Here is a 27,658-nt window from a genome sequence, read left to right on the forward strand (position 1 = left end):
GGTGAATACTTTTGTGATGCTGAGATAGTTTGTTGCAATGATGCCCATTTCCTAGAGGTCACAGCTCACCCTGGACTGCTCAGGATGTGGTGTTCAGGGAAAATCCAGAAATCCAAATATCCTGAGATCTGCTTGGGAGGAAATATATCGCGTCCATCCTTGGGTGCAGAGTGTGATTTCTGTGTCCCTGTAAGGTCATGGATGCTTTGTTGACATCAGGAGAGGGGTGGGGGTGGGAGGGGGTTATGTGTATGTGTAGCACACTGTGTGCTCTCCCTTCCCCCCTCCCCCTCCTCCCCCTGCGTGCGCGTGCGTGTGCGAGTCTGGCAGCGTAACATCTGTGCGTACGCGGTCGTGATTGTTGTGAAGATGGCGGAGGGGGAGACAGAGAAGGAATATGACACACGGAAAGCTATCGAGGAGCTCCGAGAGCGGTTCCTGGGTCTGACCACAGCTTTGAAAGAGAGCTCGCAGTCTCCGTTGGAAGCCTCATTGCATTTCTGCCAGGAGTTTTGCCAGGTTAGCCCCGTTCTCCCGCTGCTCATCCCGGGCAGCCTGCAGCCCCTCTGGCTTCCTGGCCGAGGATGCGCGTCTACGTTTGCTACAACAATGTAGCTAAGGAGCTAGCTGCCTAGCTAGCTGCCTGGCATTTCGAGATGGAGAAAAAAAAACTCCTCCGTGGTTTTCAGCTGCCCTCTCTATGATGTTTGTCTGTGGCATGTACCTATTTGCAAAGTCTAACTATCCACGCGACGAGAAGTCACACCAATGTATGCGCACTATGCATGTATTACTCGTATTTTCCAGGCCAGATAGCTAACAGCAGATGAATGTTGCTAGCTGGTATGCAGGGTCCCCCTGTCCTGTGCAGTGGTCATGCTGTGCAAAAAATGGATAGCTACGTTAGCGAGATTTTACTGAGCGATTGCATTGATATGCACTGAATTATATGCCTGTATTCGCTGCAGGAAATATCATTCAGACGCCATAACACTGCATCTCCACGCTTGTTTAGGTTTTAGGTTGGTGTAAAAATGGGTTACTTTTGTGAAGCTGTTTTATTGTACCGAAAGATCAATGATTTTTTCCAAGGTGCTAGCCCAGGCCTTTTGCACTAATTAATCCAGCTAACCACACAAGGGGAGGTATTCATTATTTCCATATGGCCAGCACCAGGAAAAAGAAAAGATGTGAAATTGATGTCAGCGTTATAGCAACCGATCTGCCTGCAGCTGGCCCAGACAGTGATTTAAAAGGGAAAGTGTGGCAGTGGTCACTGACTCCATTACACATCCTTCTCCTCATTAATTTGCCCTGACCACGTAAATATCATGCAAGGTCTCCGTTTTACCTGCGATGCCGCACAGATTGCTGTCATTGCACCAAATTAGCGTGCGATTTTAGCTTAGTTTCTTGTTCCACGTTTACCGGCAGCGAGGAATTCATTCAGTTTAAAAGTTATTTGAGGGGGAAAAAAAAGGGGGGGGGGGGGCTCGGACTGTAGCTGTTTGCTGTTCAATCATGACGGAGATTTGCTTGAAAAGAGTACAGCGGCCACAGGAATAACAAGTCATTCGGGATGAAATGGATATGTATGAGTATTGTGTGTGGAAGAAATGGAGGGACTTTTCATTGATGCAGGTTAGGCGTTACTTCAGCTTGGTGATGGAAAAAAAGAGGGGGAGGATAAAAAGGCTTTTTTGGCAGAAGCACACATAACTTTGGTGCTTTGTTGTCTTCAGTACTGTACAACTTACTTAATCAATGTGTAATAACATAGTAAATATTGATGAAAATTTTGTATTTTGATTGTTGTTTTTTTTACCGCATGTCATTTTTTCTTCATCTGAAAGTTAGCTGTGGCTTTTTTTTTAAATAGAAGATAAGTTGTCACTACACTTCTGTCGTCAGTACAGAGGAGTTAAGTCTTTTTTTTCCTTCTCACTTAACAAGCTTGATTTTGCCACTGTCATCATTATGAAGCATGCATTTTGTCCAAAATTACTCTGGCCTATTTAATTGATAAAGAGGCACCACTAAGCACAATTCATCTGTGTGTAATTACATCAGTACAAATGCTTTGGTGCACTGAGCTGTGGAAAGGATAAATAAATCTATAACAAAGACAAAAATAGTTAACAGTTAAGCAAACCATTATTTTTATTATTGATTACACTGTCAGTTTTTAGGTGGATTTATTAGTTTAGTCTATAAAATGTTCACAATCACAATGCTCAAAGTTCGCTCAAAGGCGGCATCCCCACATTGGTTGTTTTATCCAGCCAGAATCCAAAGAAATTCAGTTTACTGTTATATTAAACAGAGAAAAGTAGCAAATCCTCACAATTAAGAAGCTAGAAATGGAGCTCATTTTTTTCTTGACTGACCTGAATTATTAATTTATCATTCAAGTTGTTAAAGCAAAAGCATTCATGATTTATATACATGTTTTGATCTTTGCATAATAGTTTTAAGAATCAGCATTTCTCATTGTAATATTTAACATTTTTTTCTAGGTCCTCGTGGAGCATGCCGGCCGTTGGAAAACTGATGAGGATCCACTGCCTTTGCTGGAGGTCTACACTGTGGCCATCCTCAGCTTTGCTAAGGCCGCTTCCTGTCTCTCCTCCGAATGTGAAAACGTGCCACTCCTACTTGAAAAGTTAGCACTGTGAGTATAAACTCTGACGCAGATGTCACCGAAAGTATGAATCCTTAAATCAGCTCTCTCTCTCTTCTGAACTTTTCTGTAATATGTGTTACACATTAATTACATTAACAAAGTACCTGCATCAAGATTTAGCACTGAAGTTTTAGTGTTTAATGTGACACAGAATGGGTTACAGGTCTTGGATGTGCACGTAACATTGGATATAACATTTGTGTTTGCTTTGCACTTCCACTGGTGCAGTTTTGTCTTTGAGCAGCGACTTTCCTAAGATAAACTCTAATTTATTTACGTACTGAATTAAAGATGCAGAGTATTTGTCAACAAGAGTAGAACAAAACATTTTAGATATGAGAAGTTTTTAAATACTCTGCAAATAGTTGACAGGAATTATTCAGCTATTTGTACAATTTGCTCTGATGAAGACAAAGACCATGAGGCTGTAATACAGAATAGAAACATAGGTGACCTCTTGGGGGAGCTTCAACATATTTGGGATGAGGTAAAGAATAAAGTTTGCACATGGAGCGCAGCATGTACACTAAATGAAGCAGAGACACAGAAATAATCAATTGAAGTAAGTAAATTAATTAGCAATTATAAATGCTGATTTGACGCTTCCGAAGATTTTTGTTGTTTTTCATTACTACCATATAAACAACAGCAGTGACTGTTTAATTACAACCTCACACCTGCACTGACAGATTTAAGTGTCTCACAGCTGCTGATGATTCGTGTTCATCGTCTCTATTACATTTCTAAAATGCCACTGTGACTTTACAGCGCCTCACTCTGTGAATAGTTATTCTTGTATGGTTACCCTTAATTTGTGAAGTGTGTGCACATCCTTGACCTAAATCTGGCTTTTTTTTAACAAACAACTATGTTGGATTCACAGGAGCTGTGCAGAGCTGCTGCTCTTACTGCCCCACCATGTCCCTGGTGCCTTATGGGAGGAGTTTCAGTCCTCCATGAAGGTCAGTATCCCCAGGGCTGTTAGTACACTTTTTTCCTGAGGCTTATCTTTGCAGTGATAAGCAATGAAAATGTTGTTTAGTAATTAGAATGCATTTGGTTGATGGCAGCATTGAAGTAATAAAAACATGAGTTGAAATGTAGCTGTTTTTGGGTTCCTTTGACACAGATTTACATCAATAATAATAATACAGCTGCAACAGTTATTTCAGACTCTTGATGGTGTAACATTAAAAGTATGACTCACTGACGTTTTAGTTATTTAGTTGCTACATATTTATTTGTCTTCTGTCGCAGTTGGCACACGGTCTTTTGCAAGAAAGTGGGAGCACACAGCTTTGCCTGCTCGCAGTCCTGGCGCAGCAGGATGGCGTTTGGTCCAACACCACATTAAGCAGCATCCTGTCCAATCAAACCCCTCAAACTGAGCAAGGTTAGTTCTCGCTTGCTTAGATGTGTATTGTTTTGAAGATGCACCAAACTAACTTGTACTGTTGTAATACCATGTAATTATTATTGTTTGATGTCAGTATTGTTGTTGTCTATTGGAGTTTCTCACATTTTGTCTGTGTCGTCTCATTTTTTTTCCCCTTTTTTAAAATTTTTTAAAACTATCTGGCTCTTAGTTCACGAGTATCTGGAGTTGGAAGGTCCCACGCTTCTGAACATGCGAATAAAGCACCTAATCAAAGTGGACAGTGTTGATAAGGCTGCTGTCCTTGCAAAGATGTGCTCAGAGTATCCCGGATATGAAGGGAAAGGAAACTTCAAACAAACCTACTTGCTCTGCATCTGCATGACAAAAAGTCAGGAGCAGCTAATGGAAGAGGTTAAGAAATGACACACAGCAACACACTCCCTTGTACACACACGCTGTCATGAAACAACAGATCGATCACGGTTGTCATTTAAAGGCAGTTTTAAAACAAACAGACTATTGCATGGAAAATAGGCTATTATTTTACAACAACAGTCTCAAAAGTGTTGTTAAATGCAGCAGATATTTAGTTTCATTTGAATTGACTGTTTCTTCCATTATTTCTTTCTTTCTTCCCAACAGATTGCATCAATAGACTGTAAAGATGCTCTTGAAATGATTTGCAACTTGGAGTCAGAGGGAGATGAGAAAGGAGCGCTCTGCTTGTGTTCTGCCTTTCTCAAGCGACAGCTCCTTCAAGGAGATGTTTACTGTGCCTGGTGAGTGTTTGTTTCAGATAAGTACTCTTACAAAATTACTCTTAGGAATACAGTATTCATGGAACACATTTATTATGCAATTGACTTTTATCCAAAGTGAAGCAATCTCTGTGATAAACACGTGCACAAAGATCTCCTTACTGTATCGGAGATGCTGACAGCGTATTTGACGGTCTGGGTCTCTGAATAGCTTAATATAGGGAAGAAAGGCCAAGTGTGAATGAATGCATTAGCAAGAATTTAAACGACTTACTGTCTCTAATACATGAAACAGTCTGGTTAAAACAGGGGTGTTTAGATTTGTGGTTATTTGTAACCTGAATACATGGACTGTTTAATTCAAATAGACCTTCAACAGTTAGTCAATCAACAGAAAATCAATCAAATGTTTTGATAATCATTTAGACCATTTTCAAAGAAAAAATACCAAACATTTAATGGTTCCAGTTTCTTAGCTTTACATTATAGTAAATGTAATCCAGACAATACACTGGAAATTGGGATTTAAGAAATTGTGATGGTACATTTCATAGTTTTCTAAGGTTTCATAGATTGAATCAGTAATTGTAAAAGTAGTCTGAAGACTAACTGATGATGAAAGCTGCTTTGTTGTGCTTGTGATGTTTTCCCAGGGAACTCACACTGTTCTGGAGTAAGCTACTCATGCGTTTAGAGTCGTCTGCTGATGCTTTTCTGGGGCAAAGCAAAGAAATGGCTCTTCTCTGCAGAAGTGTCTGTCACATCCTGTTTCTCATTAAAGTAATCCAAAATGAGGTAAGAAAAATAGTCTATACATATGTAGCTAATAGCATTACTTTTGACATTACTATTCACACCAACAGTGACTCATAGCATGCTGCATCTGTTAACATCCTTAAAATCAAATCCTTTGCATTTATGTGATGTTTTTTAATTCCCCTAGGTTGGAGAGGTGGGGCTTCCAGTGTGTGTGGAAATGTGCATCCAAGCTCTGAAAATGACCTCTAGTGACCATAAGGACAGCAAGTCTACCATCTGCAAGACTATTTCCTGCCTCTTGCCAACAGATCTAGAGGTTAAGCGTGCATGTCAGCTGACCGAGTTCCTCCTCCAGCCTACTGTTGACTCGTATTATGCTGTGGAGTCACTGTACAACGAACCCGACCAGAAGCCTGAGGAGGATGGGAGTTTACCAGTGCCCAATTCTTTACGCTGCGAATTACTGCTGGCCTTGAAGACACAGTGGCCTTTTGATCCAGAGTTCTGGGACTGGAAAACACTGAAACGCAACTGCTTGGCACTGATGGGCGAGGAGGCAGCTATTGTGTCATCTATTGACACACTCAACGACACAGACGAACAAGAGGTGGAAAGTGCACTTGGCAAACTCCCTGAATACAGAGACCTGGAGGATTTTCTCTTAACCACTACAAATGAACTCAACGAAATCACAGATGAAAGAGAAAAAAACAGAGAAGCTAAAAAACTTCGGGAGCAGGGTTTTGTGTCTGCTCGGTTCAGAAATTGGCGAGCCTACATGCAGTATTGTGTTTTGTGCGACAAGGAGTTCTTGGGTCACAGAATTGTTCGCCATGCACAGAAACATTTCAAAGATGGAGTGTACCTCTGCCCAATTTGTGCTGACAGTTTTGAAAGTAGGGAGGTTTTAGAGCCACATGTAGCATCACATGTAAAGCAATCTTGCAAAGAGAGGCTAGCTGCAATGAAAGCCGCAAGGAAGGTAACGAAACCACCACAGTCCCCTAAAAGTCCATCAAAAAATTTAAAGGTTGCTGCCAAGACAAACATGAGCCCTGTTAAAATTGATTCTCAAATGGGGGACCAATTGGCATCTCCTGTCAAGGTCGAACAAACTACATCTGACCCACAGATGAGTCAAGACTGTTTCTGTCCCGTTAAAAACTGTTCCAAGGCTTTCAAGTTTTTCCGTAACCTCATGGCTCACGTCAGATCTCACAAGGACGATGAAGAGGCCATGAGGTTTTTAGAGATACAAAAACAGAAAGTGGTGTGCCAGTACTGCAGACGGCAGTTTGTTAATGTCAGACATCTTAATGATCATTTGCAGATGCACTGTGGCAGTAAACCATACATCTGCATACAGCTGGACTGCAAGGCCAACTTTAATTCCAATTCTGAGCTCCTAATGCATAGAAAAACACACCCAGAATTTAAGGCCCAGTGCATGTTCCCGAACTGTGGCAAAGTTTTCAGCGAGGCCTACTTGTTGTATGATCATGAGGCTCAGCATTATCTTACCTACACCTGCCAAACTGATAACTGTGGCAAAATATTCTACTCACAGTCTCAATTCTTGTCTCACCAAGAGAACCACTGTACAAATGACACAGCTCTCAATTTGCCCATCACAAATCAAAACCCTCCTGTCACTTCAAATGTCGGACCACCGCTCGAGGGCACTCAGAACACAGAAGACACATGCTCTGCTGTAGTTTGCCTCGAAAGGATTAATACAGATGTCTTTGTAAATGAAGCATCAGCGGCAGTTGCATCACCATGCAGATCACCAGAGGTTGCGAACGATCCCGGCCCTCTGAGAGTGAAACACTCGATTGAAAGCATGCTGAATCCAGCGGCAGATCTTGAAATGAAAGAACCAGAGAAATGCTACACTCCACTGACAAACCCCACTCCAGCACCAACTGATGCAAAACCACCATCAGAGGCTCCACATGAGCACCATAATGTGGCTGGGCAAGGTGAGGTTCCTCCTGAGTATCCTGTCCCCAGCGCAACAAACCCTGTGGCAAGTCAGCAGGAAGAGGGGCTTAATAATGTACAAGGTAACGAATTTACAAAAGCGATACCACAGATAATTTCTCCAAGTCAAATCAAGACAGAAATTCCTTGCTTGCTGCAAGGGTATCCTTCCAGCACGCCTGCTGTTACTGCTGGCAGTGAAGAGAACCTGCATTGCTGCCCATATAATGACTGTACAAGGGCATATAGTACAAACAAAAGTCTGTCCAGACATGTGAAGAAGCAACACCCTGAAATATTTGAGGACTGGAAATTAGCAAAGAAATATAATAAAGTTGCCAAAATTACATCAAAAAAGGCACCAAGTGGACCAGCTTCACCAAATCAGGCTCAGAACTTGGGCAACAGGCCAGCAAATCAAGCAGGAATACTATGCAACAAACCTGGGATGCAGCGAATGGATTACCAAGTGGGATGTTCAACCTCCCCTGCTCAATGTTATCCTGGATCAATGGAGCCTGTGCCTATCACTCCAATGGTGAACCCCACACTGTACCCGTCATGGGGAAGCCCAAACAATTCCAGTGGAATGATGCAGTCTGACATGTCGCAGTCATGGTCTTCACCTCCCATGAATAACTGCTATCCAGATAACTTCAACATGAACGACTACCCCTCCCGCAGCTATCCTCAGTGGCAGGCAGACCCTTATCAAACCACAGCCACTCTCCCATCAGATAGAGATAATTCAGTGGCAGCTATACACGGTCCCACTATGTCACAGGCTCCTTCAGATTCCAGTTTGATGTCTCAGTATGTGTCTAGTTCTCTGATGCTTGATAATGGAGGGCAAATGCATAATGGAGGGCATCAGTATGGACTTATGCATCCTGAGGGTAGTGCAGACAGTGTAGATGTAAGAAAAAACAGTGCAAGTATGACAGGACAGTTGGACAATGGAAACAGTATTTCAACAATTGACAGCCTCCCTGAAGGAAGTTACCACACCCCATATGCTCAGAGTGAAAACTCTTGTCTTACTCAACGCCCATCAGTTGATATTCCCATGAAATGTCTGACCCCAGAGGCCCAAGTTGGATTAAAAGCCACAACTGAAGTTGTGAAAACAGAGAATATGCCAACTCCTGGTTATGACCAGATGGACAACTCTGGGGATGGCATGCTCAGTCCACATAGTGTCATCCACACAGATTTCCCTTACGACGAAGACTGTCCTAATACTGAGTGTGAAGCTAACCCCGTCGATGAAAAAAATGGTGATGCCGACCAGCAGAAAGGAAAACGGAGCAGATTGAGCAAGCGAACCAAATGGCCAGCTATTATTAAGGATGGCAAAGTCATTTGCAGGAGATGCTTCCGAGAGTTCACTAGCACCAAATCTCTTGGAGGTCACCTATCGAAACGCTCACAGTGCAGACCTTTAGATGAGATCGACCTGACGGCTGATCTGCCAACATCATTTCTAGATTTCCTCAATGACCCGCATGTCCCTGACACTAATGGAGCAATATATAACGTGTCAAATGGTGATTTCTCACAGGAATCTTGTAGCTTGACCACTTTGACTTCACCTATGGCGTTGAAACAGGAGCCCCAAAATACAAATATAATGGACTATTCTAACTCCTTCACAGTTCCCCCTGAAAACCAGCAAGAGAAGGCTGTAGAGCTGGCTAATCCAGGCCTCACTGTACCCTATCAAGAGGATCACCTGATGGAAATTTCCCATGCCTTTCAAAGGTTGGATTTGATTGAGGCTGCTCAAGAGAAGATGCGGAATGCACTGTCCTTGGAGCAAAATGTCAGTCAGCGTGATGCAGTCCCTGACATAGAAAAAAGTAAAATCCTGAGTAAAAGTGATGACAAGCCTCCTGAAAAGGTACCTAAACCTTTTAAATGTGACCAGGATGATTGTGAGTATTCATTCATGACAAAGGAGGCGTTATTCAAACACTTGAGTAAAATGCATGATTACTCTAATGAAATGATAGAGGAATTAAAAAGAACACCATCCAAACTGTCTCCATATCCTTGTCAGATTTGCCCCAAAACGTTCACTAGAACGACAGGTTTGAGAATTCACTATGAAAAAGTCCATCGATTGTCAAAGGCAGAAATGCAGAAGCTAAGGATCAGTGCTCGAAACAGGCGTGCGTTTAGACTAAACAAAGGTGATGCACTTATTAGCCGTGCAACCACTGATGCCAATGCCAGTCGCACGACAGGATCTGCAGCTGTAATACCTGCTATTAAACAAGAACCACTTGACATTGCAATTGCACCTCAAACAGACAATGAAAACAATCCAGAGATTCATCAAATCACTTCACCAGGAGATGCAGTAAAAGAGGGCTTCACACCTGACGTATCAACTGTTACAAGACTACCATCACCTCAAAACTATTTGGATGACGGGTCGTTTTGTGAGGTGACACCAGTTCCCGAACAAACCCCAGAACAAGCTAAAGTGGCTGATGTAAACCAGAGTCCAGATGTTAAACAGAAATCTAATTTAAAAGAGAAACTAAGCCCGGTTGGCAAAGCAAAGGAGCAGAGAGGAAAATCAGATGCAGCATCGAGCAAAGTAAAAGAGCCAAAGTCCAGCTCTCCTACTGCATCTGCTTCATCCTCCCCAGAGAAACCCAGCAGCTCCAAAAGCACACCAACGAAGGATGAATCCCAGAGAAAAGAGAAGCTTCAGAAAAGGCTAAGCCTCAAAATGTGTGATGCGGACAACGCCTACAGTCCATATAGACCATATCGCTGTGTTCATGAAGGATGCACTGCTGCATTCACCATCCAGCACAATTTGATTCTCCATTACAGGGCCATGCATCAGGCATCCCTGCCCACCAACAAACCTGACGTTGATGTTGAAAAGGCTAGTGTTAAGAGTGGACCAGAGAGCAATCCGAGCATAGGGAAAGATAATGAAGTCAGGTGTCAAGTGAAAAACTGTTCAAGGGTGTTCATGGGAATCACACGGTTAGTGCAGCATTACCTCTTACTTCACAAGTTCACCCGCGACAAAGCTACTGCCATGATGGCCAGCATGACCATAGGGACTTTTAGCTGTGACCGGCCAGAGTGTGCTCTCCCCTTCAACTCTGTGGAAAAGTACATCGAGCACATCAAGAATTACCACAAGGAAATAGCTATCTCTGAGAGCGGCTCAGTTGACCCAACTTTTAGGTGCGAGTACGAGGGATGCGACCGCGTTTACACTACAAAATCAAACCTCCTGCGTCACCTGATCAAAAAGCACGATTATGTTTATGATCCCAAAACAAGTGACGGAAGAAGGACTAAATCAGTAGGGCTTTTTCCAGGGGTTAATGGGAAAGAGAATGTAGAAAACAAATTTAAAATGAAGAAGAAAAACACTAAAAAGAAAGAAGGGAAGTCCATTGAACATTGGACTAGTTTTGGGAAACCAACACTAAAATCCCATGAGGAGGCATCAGCTATGTGCACCAAGAAGTCGGCCCTGCAGTACCCATGCATGATCATAGGCTGTGATGCAGTGGAGCGGGCTGAAAGAAATATATTTAAGCATTACACCACTCATGGCCTCACAGAAAGATACATCGAAGACCAGAGAAGTCAGTTTATTTTCTGCAAAAAGTACTCTCGTGCCAGATTCAAAGATGCAAACAAATCAGAGGGCGCATCAAGCTCATCTTCTGAGGAGACAGAGCCAGAGGACAGCGAAAAGCCCAGTGACCAGAAAACAGATGAGCTGGTGGATAGAATAGGCCAAGAAGACAGCAAGCTGTCCAACGACGATAGTGCAGAATCTCAAGCTTCCACTGGGACAGAAGGCGGAATTAAAAGAGGCCGTCCCAGAAAACCTGCACACCCTACACCAGCTTGTCCGGAAAGGATGCAGACCCTTAGGAACCGTTCGACTGTTAGCAGTTCAAGAGAGAACTCAAATCCTGGTACCCCTACAGCCCAAGAACAACGTGACGACATAGTTGTGTCAGGAACTTTCAAGCCTCTAGGACTTGAGGACTCCTTCCTTAAGTTCTTGGAAACCTCAGAGTCAACCCACGCCTCCAAACGGAAATTAAACGACAAATCTTCTGCTGAACTGCCGTCCAAAAGACAACAAACTCACAAACAGAAATCTGCAATGAAAAGTAAAATAACTGATGAATTTAGAGGATGTGAAAATCTTGTAGACTTCAGAAACCCGCTAAATCTCAAATCAGTGAGCAATGTCAAGATAGTCATGGATAAAACATTTTCAGACGGTGCTGATCTTTTGCTAAAGCAGCTACAAGACATGAGGCCCATAGTCATAATAAAAAAGTGGCTTTACAGTGGATCATAGCCCGATATTTTGTTTTCAACTCAACCTCACTCAGGATTTGAGAAGTTATGCTGCAGAATGGTTTGTTTGTTAATGCATCAGATTTCCAACTGTTAACAGTAATGGTCACAGTTAACGACGACATGGCCTATTTTGTACTTAATGAAAAAAATGTCTCGGATGATTTTAAGTATGTATGTTAGTTATAATAACCAGGTAATCTATAGGGCATAGATTTTAGAAACATGTTTGTATTTATGCTTAGTACTGAAGATGTTTTTTTTTCTTTTGCTAAATGGAGACTTTTAAAGAAAAACTATGTTTTTATATATCCCTATGGGATTTCAAGTTCTGTTTGTATTTATTTCATCCTTTTTCAACACTAGTAGACCTATCTGTAATATTTACATGTCTTCCACAAAGTGTTCAATAAAATGTTACTGGTTCTTTTTGTAAAATATTGTCAGCAGATCATTTTTGTGTCATGGGTGTTTTTTCTGATATACATGTAGATAAGATAGATTACCTTTGTTTATCAAGATACATATATTTATACACTGTCCTGCTGTTATGTGATTTGATTTTATAAATATGGACAGACGCTGTTCAATTTTGTATGGAATATAGACATAGTGGAACCACCTTGTCATATCTCTAGTTGACCATTGCTGAATATCTGACAAAGAATTTGAGAAATTAATCTTCTTATGTGCTGAGTTTCTTCAAACATGAAGCACACATTTGCAGGGCTTAATTGGACAAAAATAAAAAAATAAGGCAAAGTCTAGTTAACTCTTTATTCATTATTACTGTTTCCCAGGAAACACTGGGAAATTATTAAATGAAATTGTACAATAGATATTAAGAGGGTTGAATAACATCCTGACAGGATTTTTTAAATGAGACCTTTCTTATAATCTACAGTACATTAAAATGAAATGTGAACAGATACAGCCAAATATTAAATATATGCCAGCAAAATAACTGCATATGTACAAATTACAGTTAACATAATGAAATAAAGGTGTGAGGTTATTAATATTACTATAGAATTATGTAGGTGTCATTATAACTGTATTGTAAGTATTGTCCTTACATGTTTTCCATCTATGGATATGAATATAGAACACTGCAGGGAGGCCACGACAGGGAAATCTCGGGGTGAGGATGTTCAAGATCAGCAATGTTTTAAAAATTCCGCCACAATTAAAACTGCATGGAGAATAATGTGAGGGTAAACCAAAAGTTATAATATTGTTATAAAAGTCAGAGCATTTGATTTCATCGTGTCCGATAAGTTTAAAAGGCTATGAACACACCGGAGCAGGAGCGTCTACGCTGAACACACCCTCTTCCGCAAACGTCATATTGGCGGGAAGTAGCAGCTACTTTGTCCGGCTAAACACAAGCGTCATTTTAAGTACTAAATATTTAACTTTAATTAAGACTACAGCGCTAAAACACTGACATAAAGTTGACTGACCTGTTTCGTGTAGCTAATGCTGAGATGTCTACTTCATCTGTGTCAAAGGTAATGCAACAATCTGATGCGACGATGCGGTAACGTTATCCTTAACAGGCATGGCCATGTCAAAGTTTAGTGTCTTTGTTTATGATTGTGATTATCTGACGCTGTTTGTAACTTGTGGCAATTGGTATTTCAGGGCTGTTTTGTTTTCAAGCCAAGTGCTAAGAAGAAAAAGACGCTGAGTTTGGGTGAGTTGTTTTTGTATTTATAAGAAAGTATCGTTGGTCTGAAGTCGTGAGCTGTCAGATGACTTTTTAATTTATAAACACGGTCATTTCTCCACAGTGGACTATTTCACTGATGGCTGTGAAGGTGCTGAAAACAGTGAAGTGCGATTCAAACTCTGTCAGGATCTATGGGACAAAATCAAAGCAGACACAGAGGTAACATGTCAAATATATTCAACATGCTACACAACAGGGTTTAGCAGTATAATAGAAATTTAAATGCGAAGTTAATGAAACTGCATAAAACCTATGAAATCAGTTTGTTGAGACTTTTCAAGGAAACAGTGAAGCTTTGCCAAATTCCTGATAATGGTTTAAAGCAGCATAAATGATAGAAATTCAAAGTAGCACTGTGTAATATTACAAAAACAACCAGATTTAGTTTATTCAGCATATTATGATCAAAACCTTTCACATTCACTAAGTGTAAATAAGTAAGATCTCTATATTCAGTTAAACTATTCATTAGAACATATTTTGCTGCACTGCTTATGTCAGTGGATAGTGTTTAGGATGAATTTAAAACTTAAACAATGTATGTTCTACAAGGGTGTGAATTTTAATGTGATGGACCAATCTATTTGACTTTTCTTTCTGTGTGTAAGGTTTTACAGGATGAACTCAACAGGAAAATCCTGGACAGTTTGCTGGACTTCACCAGAAAGTGCTCTTCCACCCGTCAACACAGTGACTGGGCATCGACAGATGAGAGCCAGCGAGATTCCCACAGCAGCTCTAGTCCTTGGTATGCTTGGGTTCAGACATTTGCCGGATGTGGATGTAGTGGAAAATACAGTGGAAACAAAACATTTCCAGTCCTTTTATTTTCACCAGTCTCGCCTTTTGAGGGTTCTGATCTGATATAGTTTAATCCATTTCGTCTGCCTTGCTTTTCCTGTGTCCTCTGTAGGTGTGAATGTCCCAGATCATGACATGACTTTTCAGAGTTTGTCTGAGCTGCTGCAGCAGTCAGTCACTCCTCATGTTGCCTCTGTACAGGCCAAAGAGTGTGGAGGTAAAGGAATCTGAGGACTGCATTGCCTTTACTGTTTGTATCTTAGTAGCAGGAGCAGTAATTTAGGAAATATCATGTCACTCCCAGAACAGTTTGGGCTTTCAAGTGTACATTTCTGCTGTATCATTCCAGCATTGAAGCATTTGATGAAGAGGGTGCTGGAGAGGTTAATGGATACAGTTGTGACTGTGGATGATGAGGAGGAGGAGGGGGAGGAGGCTGAGCAGACCGAGCAGACCAGTGCTCAGCTCCACAAGAGCGTGCACTGTTCCCTCGGCACGCTCTGTGATTGGTACAACACAAAAACAAAGGTGAGGCCGTAAGGTGGAGTATGTGCTTTTACATTTACACTGTGGTGAATAAAATAAGTTTGAAAGCACTAAAAGTACTGTCTTCTTTATGTGTTTTCAGAAATTCCAGCACTGGTACTCCTGGAAAAAAGCGTAGTTCTCCAGCTAAAGATGAGCAACAGCAGCCTCCTGTTGTGATTATTTTCAAAGACTTGGAGGCTTTCAATCCACGAGTTCTCCAAGACTTCATACTCATCTGCAGGTAACCAGGAACTCTTGAGTTGAACAATGAAAACAATGAATGAAGGAAACGTTGATCCATCGACTTGTTAAAAATATCTGGTCTAATTACTGATAAAAGCGAAAAGTTGTGATTCCGTTTTGTAAATTGAAACATCATCTCCGTTAACTTCACACACACAGTCGGTACATTGAACGTCTCCCACTGATGTTCATCTTTGGCATCGCCACGGCACCCAGCACCATCCAACACATGCTGCCTCACTCTGTGTCCTCCCTGCTGTGTATAGAGCTCTTCCAGTCCCTGTCCTGCACCCAGCACCTGGCCACAGTCATAGACAAGGTAGTATCGCACTGACAGACAGTACAAAAGAAATTCAACTGTCCACAGAGGAAATGTATTGGACAGCGGCAGTAAATAAATTTTCTTTTTTTTTTTTTTTTTTTTTTTTTTTGTCGATGGCTCCAGTTGATCCTGACACCAAAGTTCCCTTTTAAGCTCAACGGTAAAGCGATGCAGGTGCTGATCAGCATCTTCCTCTACCACGATTTCTCAGTGAGAAACTTCATCAAGGGCATTCAGGTACGGAGTAGCTCCTAGAATCCTCCACGTCCCATCAGTCTACCCTGTCTAATTCAGATCTGCACAACGTGTGTGAGACAAAACTTCTGCTCTGACTTTGCGCAGCTGGCTCTGCTGGAACACTTTCACTCCCAGCCTCTCAGTGTTTTGTGCTGCAGGAAGAAGGAGGCCCTGCTTCACATGACACAGCTCAGTCACCGCGACGTGGAGAGGATCAGGCAGCTGCTGTCGTTCAAGAGGTACACACACACACAGTTGGTTTTTCACCTGTGTACAGCGACTTATCTAATGTAATTTAGTAGTGTGTTGCCTAAGCCTTTAAATCTGGTCTAACTTGAGTGTTTTTTTCCCCAGGTATGTAGAGAAGCAGGAACAACAGGAACAAGTCAATCTATTAAAGGACGACAATCATTTAAAGGTGCATTCTTTGTTTTTATCTCTACACTTGAGGCACTGGCCAATAATAAATGCACATATCTGGACACAATCTAACACCTTAGCTTTACTGTGTCTGTTTTAGGAGGTGTGTCAGAGACTGATAAAGGACCTTAATAAATACCACAAAAACTATTACCCTGTCCTGAGGTGTCTCCACACTCTGACCTCATCATTACCTCGATACCCCCTTGGAAAACAGGCAAGAACACACTGCTCTGTTTCAGTTTTGAGCTCCTTTGATTGTAACCACACTTTGTTTTTATTGCTGGTGTTTCATTTGCCTTCATGTGACTCTGGTTATCTGTGCACTACAGATCAGGGAGCTCCATTTAATATGCCTTGAGAAGAATGTGTGGGAGAATGAGGATTACCAGACAGCCATGAAGCTTCTGAGGTAAGCCTCGATGATTAATCTGTATATTAATGAGTCTTAAAACAGATAAACGACAGAAACTGTAGGCACTCAGATCCCTGCCTACTGTTTAAGACACTCTTAAGTCCTCTACTTTTGATTGTAGTCATTGCACCCCCTGGTGGCCAAAAACCCATTGTATACAGCAATGAAAAATATTTTTTTGTCTGTTGTTTGACACAGTTTGTTTGTTGTTGTTTTTTTGTAACAGTGCAGGAGCTCCCCTGAACAAACCAGATTATTAGTCCAACAGCAACAACACAGTCTGAAGTTAGCCACTTGGGATGCTGCCATACTGCTCAGTTGTAAACTCCCTGTGGGTTTTTCCTTCCAGGATGCTGGCGAAAGACGAGCTGATCACTTTGCTCCAGAGGTGCGCAGAGACTCTGCAGTCTGTCAAGTCAAAGAAGATGAAGAACGCTCTTGTCCAGCTGGAGGAGCTGCTCACTAAATTTAAACAGCTGGACAGTAAGTAGTAAAAATGTTGAACTTCGTTCATAGATTCTTCCTTTTGAATCATTTAATGTTCACCTTGGGATGCTTTCTTTTGTTAGATAATTGTTGAAATTAGTGGAAAAGGCAATGGAAACGTAATGCATACATGTCCCTCGTTGCTAATTCTTGTCTGTTGTCTTGCTATTAACTGCAGCAGCTGTCGAAACTGCCCCCACTGTGGAGGAGAGTTTCACCTCTCCAGTGAAAAATCTTCAGAAGAAAACAGATCTCTTCCAGCTGCAGAAGGTAACACACCAGTATGTTTGAGGGAATATGCTAACGTCACTCGTTATGTCTGAAAACATTCTCCATTGTGCTGATATTTTACATAAATTATATATTATCATGTATTCCAGACGCTGCTGGAGATGAACGAGACTCGCAGATCCAAGAAACTGAGTCCATTTGAGGTTCTCCGAAATGAAGCCCTCGACTTTATTGACGGCTTAGTGAGGTAAAACAGATTACTCTCTTGCTCTACTGAAAACATGATGAATATAATACTCTGAAATAAAACACATATTGTTGACATTTCTCTTCCACACAGGAGCTACCTGTCTCCCCCAGAGTCTCAGACACTGAACGAAGTCTGCTACTACAGCTCGTCTGCCACTGTGCGGCGCCACCTCAACGCTACGCCTCGTACTTCAATTCAAGCGGCGCTCAGCAGTCCCTACTATTATCTTCAGGTACATCTGTCTCATCTTATCAAGAGTGTAACTATCTACACCATAACTGGCAACAAATAATGGTGTGTTTTGTGTTTTTTTTTTTTTTTTTTAGAAAAGTGTGCGCTGATGTGTGCTGAAAAATCTAAAAATGTGTAAAGACATTTTCCCTCTTTGACTTTCCTTTCAGAATGACAACCTGAAGACTGAGGATGGATCAGTTTCTAATGCTGCTCCTGATATCTGCATCGCTTACAAGCTGCATCTGGAGTGTGGAAGGCTGATCAACCTTTATGATTGGCTAGAAGTGAGTTTACTTCCTGAATAATTTGTTTTTATCCCAATAATGTAACTTAATCAGGCCGACAAACTTCTGTAAGGAAGTTATACAATAAAGAATACAGAAGTGTAACCTTTCAACTTTGCCTTTGTTTTTACTGTAGAGGAGGCTTTATTGATCCTGACAATCAATGTGTCATGTTATTGATCTGACAGTCAAATATTGGCCCAGGATGGATGTGGATGATAACACGTCTGTTTGTTTTCAGGCCTACGCCACTGTGGTGTCTGCAGCTGAGGGTAACGATCCAGACTCTGACAATTTTGGGAAAGTGGATGAAGTCAAACAGTATCCTTCCACAACCTAATCTGCTGTATGTACATGTTTTTCCTCTCGTGCTTCCTCCATTTTAACACTTAATAAATGTTCACTTGTTAATGTGATGTAAAGCAAACAATTTAAATACGGCACCAAGTTGTAGGGAACCTTGTAGTGTAGATGCAACCTGCTGCTGCATTTAGAGGCAACTGCAAAATTTACAGTGACTGTGATGAGAATTTGAGATCAAACAGACACTAAGGTAACTGTCACGTATTCACTCTTGGGACATGTAACAAAGGTTAGTTACTCTGTTGACAGAGCTTACATGACACGAGGTGGTTGTGCTGATTTCCCATAAACACATGCTGTAGTTTTTGTCCACATTTAAGAAATGCTGTTCCTCAGCTTGATCTCTAGCGCTCGCTTCATCCAAGCTGTATCAGAGCTCGAGTTTCTGGGATTCATCAAGTCTACCAAGCAGAAGACGGATCACGTGGCCCGACTCACCTGGGGAGGCTGCTGACCAACTCATCAAGAAAGATACGATCTGTATGTCTGTAGATACTGAGCACTTATCAAGTGTGATTTGGATTTATATTTCATATCGTATTTCCCTCTAATAAAAGATATGTTGTTAATGTCTGATAATCATTGCAACATACAGTTATTTGTATAGGCTGTGCTTTTGTCAGAACATAGACACATTGTGTTTTTATTATAAGGTACAAATCTAATCATGTCAGGTGCTGGGTGGTCCAAGACAAAGTATATAGTTCTTCCATAGTGTCTCTTAGAAGTCATGAACTTAGTGTTTCAACAATGGTTTGATTTTACTGAAGGCACAATGTGGATACAAAGCTTGCTTCTGGCAGCACTTAACAAAACTTATAATACGATTTCTTAGTGAATTTGGCTTCTCTTAAGATAAATATTGAGTCCAACAAATGTCCTGTAGGCACCAAAACAATTCTGAACTCTTAAAAGATTTTTATTGTTGTTTTTTTCCCCAATAAGTACATTGGTTTCAAAGTGATACCAGCAAAACAAAAGTCAAAATAAATAAAAACACTGGTAGGGAGGAAAAAAAAAAATCGAATTAGCCCACTTTATGCTCAATTTTAAAAAGCAATGAACAGAGGAACGAACTGCGAACATATTCTCTCTGTTCAGCTGTGTTTCTTCCACTTCCTCTCAGATTGACCAGCAAACCTTGTTTTAAAACTCTACGCTGCTTTATCGTATTTACATGTAACAAAGAGAAACAAGTGACAAAGCCTGGAATGCTGGGAATCATTACAAAAGTGAGATAACTGTAGATACACGTACAGCAGGAAGAACATAGGCCACTGGTAGAGATAGGGTCCATTAATTTACATAGGAAGCACCTAGTTGCTTACAACAGAGTGGTAACAACTGACAACAGCTTCATATAAACCTTTGCCCAAAGACAGAAATATGGCACAGTAAGAAAAGTTTCATTTAAACTAGCTAAACTGAATCTCTTACAATGATGAGCTTTTTTTCTTCTTTCTTGAGATATCACATGATAGCTTGCAGCAAGAGAAGGCTGTCTTGCAGAGATTTCTGTGCCACACTCAGGAAACATCTGGAGAAGAGGGAGATGAAATAAAATACAGAAACCAGACTTGTTACTTTAAAGTTCAAAAGGCGGAGCTCAGACTGAGATCCAAGACTTCTCCTCACATACAGTACGCCAGGGAAACAGGAATGTGGCAATAATTTTGAGATGAAATGAAAAGAACTCACAGCTCGCAGGTTGCTCCCCGAATCGTCGCATTAACTGATCGTGTGTGAACTTCACAAAGGTGTCGTATTGTTCTGAAATTAACAGGAAACCACAGTTACCATTAGGTCACAACAACATGTTAAGACTGTAACAAAATCTCATTATCACTGAAATATGTGTTCAGTCTTTTCATTTTCCCACAGACTAATTTTTAAATCAAAGGCCAGATCACCAATATTAAGAATCAGTCAATCCCATTATAAGATACAGAGGCAAAAACTTTCAACTTTGCAAAAGTGTCTCCTACTGCATATTAGTACTGAAATAAATGCTCACTTAATCAACTTCATCTGGACATTTTTTTATATTTATTCAATACTTTTATCAAGAAAAATAAATATTTTATTTTTATAGCAACACAACTGAGGGAGCTTCTATATGTCCAGCCTTTTGGTTTCTGACAGTCAGACAACATGCAGTAAATACTGTAAGACATGAATTTGAGCTGTGATAACATTTATGGCTTTATCATAATTTATATTATTCCCCCTCCAAAGAGCACCAGCGAGTGTAGTAGACAGACAAAGTGCTCCTAATGTATTTATTTAGATCCCTTAATTCAGCTGTTAGGAAGTAAAACTGATGTGATATGATTGGTTGTAGCTGAGTTTCTCTGATGAATCTAATAAATGCTCTGAGTCACAAGAATATATTCTTACTCTGTGTACAAACCTGCCAATTTTGAGGTCATGGTCTCCTCATATTCCTCCCGCACTTTCTCTTCCCTTTCTTTCAGCAGGCGTTCACAGATCATCCCAACTTGTCTGAGGGTGAATAATGGCTGTTCTTTTCTAGTAGGAGAGACACCTCCAGAGGACGTTCCTGCAAGAGTCAAGCAAAAAAATCTAAGCAACCGTGGGTATGTGGTGTTTGCAATCACTTGAACACATGTCACAGTTATTCTGATGCAGTCTCTCCTGCAGACAAGGTGTTAAACAAGCTAACCTGGCATGCTGGAAACATTCATAGTAGACGACTGGGATGGGGACTCTGGAGAATAGCAGCACTCTGACTGTTGGTAGCCTCCATCTAGATGCTTCCTCTTTTGAATGCGTTTGTACTCCTGCTTAATGCTGTTGAGGATTTGTTCTAGGTGGATGAAAGGAAGCGAAAAAAAGACAGAAATAAATCCAGCAGGAAAGACAGAACAGCTGCCACGTTAGGGGTCCACTGTTAAACTTTCTATCACTGAAAAACACTTGTTTTCTGGTTCGTTCCATTGTGGCTCAACATGTTGCTATTGTCTCTCAAGTAGCTGGCTACCCACCAAGCAGGCCAACCTGGCAAACATCAGTAACATTACCTGCACTAAGTCTGGACGATGACTCCCCAAATGGCGAGGGCTCCATGCTAAGATACTTCCTAGGGGATGAGGACGAGGACGATGGGGACACGGGGATGCATCTCCGTCTTTTAGGCGAAGCAGGACTCATCAGCGGATCGAAATCCATGGTCCTCTTCAGGGTGGCTCCACACGCCATGACTTTAGTTTGTTAAAGGAAGTAGGAGGGGTGGGGGGCACAAAATACCGAAACAGGACAATAATGAGGCGTAAACATCAATTATCTCAAATAATTGCTAGCCATGGCTATTCGTTATCACGACTTGCTAAATACAACGTGAGCTGCCCTGCTTTGCTTAGTTTGTTTCGCTGAGGAAAACATGCTAAGCATACTGCGCAGCTGAGGCTTTAAATATTTGCTAGCAAGCTAACGTTAGCTGTGCCCGCTAGCCAATAATCAAAAAGAAAACAAAGCTAACGTTAGCTCTGGCTACCACTGGTCGGAGAGTGCGTTCTGGTGTAGATTTGAATAAAGCTCTTTCTTACCTTTTGGGGAAGGAAAGTCGACCTGTCAAACTGCGTTCAACAACTCGTCTTGTTCTAAAAGTTGCTTCCCAAAAGTTGCCGTGACGATCAGCCAGCTGCGGGCCAACTGTCTGCTGTTAGATAGCGGGGCTAGCTAACGCAACTTAGCTGCTTGTTTTTGATATGAGGCTGTCGGCTTCTCCGGTTCGTGACGTCACGTGTGAAATGCGCTGCATTGCATTCTGGGTCATGCAGTGAAACAGTAAAATTTGAGAAATGTAAATTTGAGGTCGTCGTGGTTGGACCTACTTCGTGCGAAATTCTCAGTTTGAATTTAATTTGGTTAAAATACAGCCTCATTGTCGTATTTGCTGAACTGCAACTCCATTCATCAGTATGAACAGTACATGAGGGCTAATAAAGACAGTGTCTCTTTGTTACCACAGGAGGGCAGTGTCACACAAAAAACACAGGTTTCCTTACCTCTAAAATCTAGTGCCTTGCAAAGACTCACAAGATGATTAAGGGGATAAGAACGGAATATATTGCCATATTTCTGCTACACAAAATTAGTTTCAATTCTAATTTCCAATTCTTTTGCTCCTTCATTGTAGAAACCTCAATATTTTAATATTTTAAGGCCCAAAATCCCCAAATTAAACACATTATTGAGACCAGTCTATGACAAGAGGTCACAGGTAGACAATGCGTAGGGATCACAGCTATAAACACTCATATTAGCACATATTTTTTAAAACTTGTTTAAAAAAAACATATTTCATGTGCAGTAAATTAGCAGCTAGTGCTGATGTGCTGTTCGCTAGGATTTAGTTTTTTTTATTGAAAAAAGATACCAGTTATGTCAACAAAAATTATGATAAAAATAGACAAACTAACAAAAAGACATTTATTGAACTCATGTTCTGTCTTATACACACTGTTATGGAGCACGATGGCACAATGGATGCTTCACAGGAATATGGCAGTGTAGCTTCTCACAAAACGCTTTAACTGTTTTATAAGCACACGTGTAATAAGCAGCTATGTAACATGACCAAATCACTGCAGACTTAAGTTCTGATCTGATCAAAAAGCCACTCATATTTCAATGTATGACTCGCCATTTTGCTTTGCAAAGCACAGTGAAAATAAATAAATAAATAAAGTAAAATTCAACAGAATAGGATAACTGTCAAATTTCACAATATCATGGTCTTACAAAGTCATAAGGAGCTTGATCACTAATGAGACTCTTAAGTTTACGCACAAGCAGTATGCTGTCATTCAGAACTGACATGTTGCATGAAGGTAGACAAAGTTTCACCTTTACTGCATTACTGCCACAATATTGCTATGATGTAATGTGAACTAAAACTGAAAAAACAAAAGAAAATTCCATATTTTTCAACCTTAAAGCTGAAACGAGCACATTTAAACTACAGCAAAGATGACAAAGCTTGTTGTGTTTGTAACACTTGTTGCAGGGAAAGACACGTTTGAGCAGGTTGTGGAGAATATGACTATATTATTTACTGAACCAATGAGATCAAATTGGCATTTCCAATCAGATTTGTGCAACCTAACAAACCATTTCTCAATAACATAGTAAAGATGATATTTTATTATCACAGATTTCAGCTTTAAAGCAATAAAAACTTGTCGTCAGGTATGTTTCTAAGTCATGTTTTGGCACATTTCACAGTCACAGAGCGAGTGAACTAGGTGGGTCAGGGCTATTTTACAATATCTTTGCTTCATAGTTGCACCAGTAAAGACTCCTCTCTTAAACTGGCTCTGCAGTAGAAGTCTCAGTCACTCCAGAAACGGTAACCTGGGCTACTTTCACACGGGTGTTTCCACAGCCGGCTCCGTTTTTCCCCGCCCCGCCTGCTGTTCCTCTCACACTCCTGCTGTTCCAGTCACTCTCTGCGCTGTTGTCCAGAGTCTGCGTCGTTCCTCGGCACACTTGGCAGATGTTGAGGAAGGCCCTGCGCAGGTCCTTGCTCCTCATTGCGTAGATCACAGGGTTCACAGTGGAGTTGAGCAGGCACAGCATGCTGCAAAAGGCGAACACGGTCTTGATGAAGTCGTTCACCTTGCCAAAGAGGTCGTAAACCATGATGGCTAGGAGTGGGCCCCAGCAGATGATGAGGGCCACCAGGATCAGAACCAGGGTTTTTGCCAGGCGGAGGTCCATCCGGGCCTGCTCAGGTCTGACCGTCTGGACTTTAGTCCCTTCTGCAGTGTAGACAATCACGCTCCTCTGGGAGCTGCGGCTCAGCATGCGGACAGCGTGGTGGTGGGACTTCCAGAGGATGAACATGTAGGCGTAGATGATGAACAGGACCAAGATGCTTGTCATCCCAATCCAGAACATCAGGTACTTCTGGTCGATTAGCGGGAAGATGTCCGAGCAGACAGAGTTGAGACGCTTGCAGTTCCAGCCCAGCAGTGGCAGCAGTGAGATGACGATGGAGATTGTCCACATCATGCTAAAGGCGATGACCGCTTTAGTCTTTGTGACGATGCGTTTGTATGCCATGGGCCTGTGGATGGAGATGTAGCGGTCAATGGCAGTGAGAAACAGACTTCCTACAGAGGCTGTGAAGGAGGCGATGACCCCAGCCAGCTTGAAGAGGAAAATATTTGGGCTGTCCTTCCTGTGGAGGACGTGGAAATCCAGGAAGCTGTAGACGAAAATGATGCTTCCTATCAGATCAGCCACAGCCAGGCTGCCTATGAAGTGGTAGGAGGGCCGAGACCGAAGCGTCTGAGAGTGAAGGATCACACACAGCACCATGAGGTTCTCCAGCACTGTAAACGTACCCAGGGTGAGCGCCAAGATGGCAACCGCGAGCTGCTGACCGGGCGTCAGAATCATAAAACACTCCATGTTGTCCACAAAGTTTTCCCCACACTGTGCTCCTCCTCCACTCTCCACAGAGGTGCCATTGCCCAGCAGGATGTCTGATATGTTGGTGGGTAAAATGGGAGAGAGGCCATTGTAAATGACCTCCTTATTCCCGGGGATGAGTCCAGTGAGGGGGTTGCTGATCGAGGCGGAGTGGGGCTTCTCGAAGTGGAACTTGTTCTTGACGATGCTCGAGTCCAAGGAGGGGTCGTTGTAGCTGGCGTCGTTGGAGCCCAGATACTGGACACCTGTTGTCAGCGTGCTCATCGTGGCGCCTGCTATCCTGTGCAAAGCCACCTTCATGGCTGGTTTGAGGATGTAGAGATGCTCAGTGGAGTGGTGTGTGGTGAAACAGCGTTAGAGCGATGCAAAGGGACATCTGTTAGGAAAAAAAAAGCAGATATTCTTTCCATCAAGAATTCATTAAAAATGAACAAACACATCCTGTTACATTTAAATTTAAGAATCATCAGAGTACATTAAGACTCATTGAAAATTATTATTGACTCATAGAGTGGAAAATGAATTTGTTGCTGGGAGATACTGGAGGGGGATCTGTGTATCAGCCAGCTGACTCTTGAGCAGATGCATCCCAGACAATAGTGGGAAACTGAACAGTTGATGACAAACCTGTGCAGCCTCGGGGGAAATCACTGCATTAAGTATGTAGGACAGGCAGAGCTTACTTATTAATTAAAGGAGGTCATTAAGCATTAAGCCTTTTTTCTTCTTCTCAATAATCACTGGATTAATTAGGCATCAAGGGAGAAACAAGATAAAGAGTGTACATATAATGTCCAATGATCCATTTACATTGTGACGCTGGTGATGATGATATTAATTAATAGACAGTTCAGTTTACATGCAGGTTTTTTTTAAAGGTGTTGTGGCTGCAAATTCAACATGACATGCCGATTTTAAGTTTATAAGACAAAAAAAAAATATCTTTCATGCTGTCTCTGTGGACAAAGCTAGTGTTTCGGTCAAAGATTTACGCACTAACAGTACTATTCAGAACAAAAAAAAAAAAAAAAAAACGGATGAAAAAACGCTACAAACGACGGAGGAAAAGTGATTAGAAATAATAAAAATATAAAAAAAACGTACCTTGGTTTTCTCAGCTCAAACGCCTCGCATTGATCCATGACGCTACAAACAATTCTACTACACTGGGAGTGAACCGGTCTGGTGTTGTTGTTGTCTTCACTCTTCACCCACAGTTACAGTAACTCCAAAAAAAAAAAAACAACTGGAAGCCAGTGAGAAATTACAGTTGTTGTTGTTGTTTTGATAGATTTTTCCGGGGGGAATTATCATCCCCTGATGACTCCCCAGATACTGTCACTGTCACAACTACAGTAAAGCCAAGGCAGGCAGCCGGTGGTGTGTTGTTGGGTGTGTGTGTGTGTGTGTGTGAATGTGTGAGTGAGTCTGTGTGTTCTGTGGAAGCGGGCGGTTTATAAGGCTCCGCTTTGTGCGCCTGCTGGTCACGTGGTCTGAGGTGTTGGAGCGCAGCAAGGAAGCGCGTCCCTGAGCTTCGTCCTTTTACCTTTTTTCTACAGGAACAGAACAGCTGCGACATGAAATCCAGCCCCGTGCCCCTGTGTGTGTGTGTGTGAGTGTTTTTTTTTTCTTTTTTTGAGATTGACTTCACTTCCTGTTAATTCATTAAGCCCGCTGCTGCATGTGTAAAAATTATCATAATTTAGCAAAATCTACAAATTTCCCTTTTACACAGGCCATATTGTGACCTTATTAAACCTGTCATGCAAGAAATAAAATGTTTGCATATAAGCTACGCAGAGACAAAAAGAAATAAGCAGTATGTTACCAATCACAGTGTTGTTATTAATGTTTGGGGTTGATTAGACCCCAGAGAAGTTATATGTCTTGTAATTTCTTTCTTTATTTATAAGGACAGCACATGTTAATCAGCATATCTATAAATGTGCCACAACTCCTGTCCTTCAGTGAGATCCTGAGAAACCAATGAAGTGACGGATGAAGAAATACACAGTTTAACTCCCTGTTAGATTTCTTATGAACTAATTAAAATGAAACTCCAATAGCAGAAATTCTAATAGACTTATTTTGGATTTGGGAAAGTACTGTCAATACCAATAACAGATATAAAGTTTTTGAAAATCTGTTGTATTTAGCCATGTTTTACAGCTGGAATCCCAAGCAGGTGTAGTGGGATAGTTCCTGTAGTTCAAAATCCTGTCCATAAACAATCATTTTAAAATTATAAAACATAATTAAATATCACTGTACAAGTACAAGTTTGAGATAGGTTTTCCATTTGATACTACTTCCTACTCCACTACATAGCTTAGCTACAGCTACAGTTACTTCACACATTAAGAATTTGCATATTTGTACATTTAACTAAACACCAATATATAGAGAGTAGTTCAAATTAGCTCCAACTTTACAGTGCTCTTATGTTGATTATGAAATTAAACAAATATCTGCAGAGTGTCATTTTAGAAAGTCACAGTGCAACTAAAAGTCCATTCTGAGTATCCTCCACTATTTATCTATTTATTTACTGCAGTTGGGGGTCACATGCACACACTATTAAGAGTCCTTTTCCTGTCCTGCGCAGCTGCGCAATTATTTCCACTATGCACTCCCAGCGGAGCTATCTCCCAAATTACATGTATCTTGTTGTGGAAAATACATGACATTTGGCGATGCAACATCATGAGAAAACAATGAAAGGCACTGCACATGATG

The 27,658-nt window shown here is 41.4% G+C and overlaps 4 protein-coding genes across 4 annotated transcripts; 2 read left to right on the forward strand and 2 right to left on the reverse strand.

The window, feature by feature from the left end:
• The first annotated feature begins 254 nt into the window (after positions 1–254).
• Positions 255–12,371, forward strand: znf292a (zinc finger protein 292a). The gene is made up of 8 exons (XM_018663684.1): positions 255–519; positions 2,517–2,671; positions 3,567–3,645; positions 3,941–4,076; positions 4,270–4,472; positions 4,704–4,840; positions 5,473–5,614; positions 5,763–12,371. The coding sequence occupies exons 1-8, from the start codon at positions 370–372 to the stop codon at positions 11,916–11,918; spliced, it is 7,158 nt and encodes a 2,385-aa protein (XP_018519200.1). The 5' UTR covers positions 255–369; the 3' UTR covers positions 11,919–12,371.
• Positions 12,372–13,210: 839 nt separating this feature from the next.
• Positions 13,211–19,042, forward strand: orc3 (origin recognition complex, subunit 3). Its single transcript, XM_051078140.1, is given in 21 exon segments — positions 13,211–13,428; positions 13,562–13,613; positions 13,711–13,808; positions 14,258–14,353; positions 14,355–14,397; positions 14,563–14,667; positions 14,800–14,986; positions 15,088–15,219; positions 15,381–15,540; positions 15,667–15,780; positions 15,886–16,019; positions 16,135–16,198; positions 16,301–16,417; positions 16,533–16,612; positions 16,965–17,098; positions 17,280–17,371; positions 17,482–17,579; positions 17,673–17,814; positions 17,984–18,100; positions 18,342–18,421; positions 18,812–19,042. Coding segments are annotated over 21 exon segments (2,175 nt in total). The 5' UTR covers positions 13,211–13,404; the 3' UTR covers positions 18,918–19,042.
• Positions 19,043–19,361: 319 nt separating this feature from the next.
• LOC108875029 (akirin-2) lies at positions 19,362–22,191 on the reverse strand. The gene is made up of 6 exons (XM_018663674.2): positions 22,030–22,191; positions 21,505–21,684; positions 21,147–21,290; positions 20,874–21,023; positions 20,162–20,233; positions 19,362–20,000 (listed from the first exon to the last, which is right to left on the reverse strand). Exons 2-6 carry the CDS (start codon positions 21,680–21,682, stop codon positions 19,990–19,992), a joined length of 555 nt encoding a protein of 184 aa, XP_018519190.1. The 5' UTR covers positions 21,683–21,684; positions 22,030–22,191; the 3' UTR covers positions 19,362–19,989.
• LOC108875028 (cannabinoid receptor type 1B) lies at positions 22,030–26,751 on the reverse strand. Its single transcript, XM_018663673.2, has 2 exons — positions 26,027–26,751; positions 22,030–25,298 (listed from the first exon to the last, which is right to left on the reverse strand). The coding sequence occupies exon 2, from the start codon at positions 25,220–25,222 to the stop codon at positions 23,792–23,794; it is 1,431 nt and encodes a 476-aa protein (XP_018519189.1). The 5' UTR covers positions 25,223–25,298; positions 26,027–26,751; the 3' UTR covers positions 22,030–23,791.
• Positions 26,752–27,658: the final 907 nt, after the last annotated feature.

Source organism: Lates calcarifer, linkage group LG19 (assembly GCF_001640805.2).
Source record: "Lates calcarifer isolate ASB-BC8 linkage group LG19, TLL_Latcal_v3, whole genome shotgun sequence".
NCBI lineage: Eukaryota > Metazoa > Chordata > Actinopteri > Centropomidae > Lates > Lates calcarifer.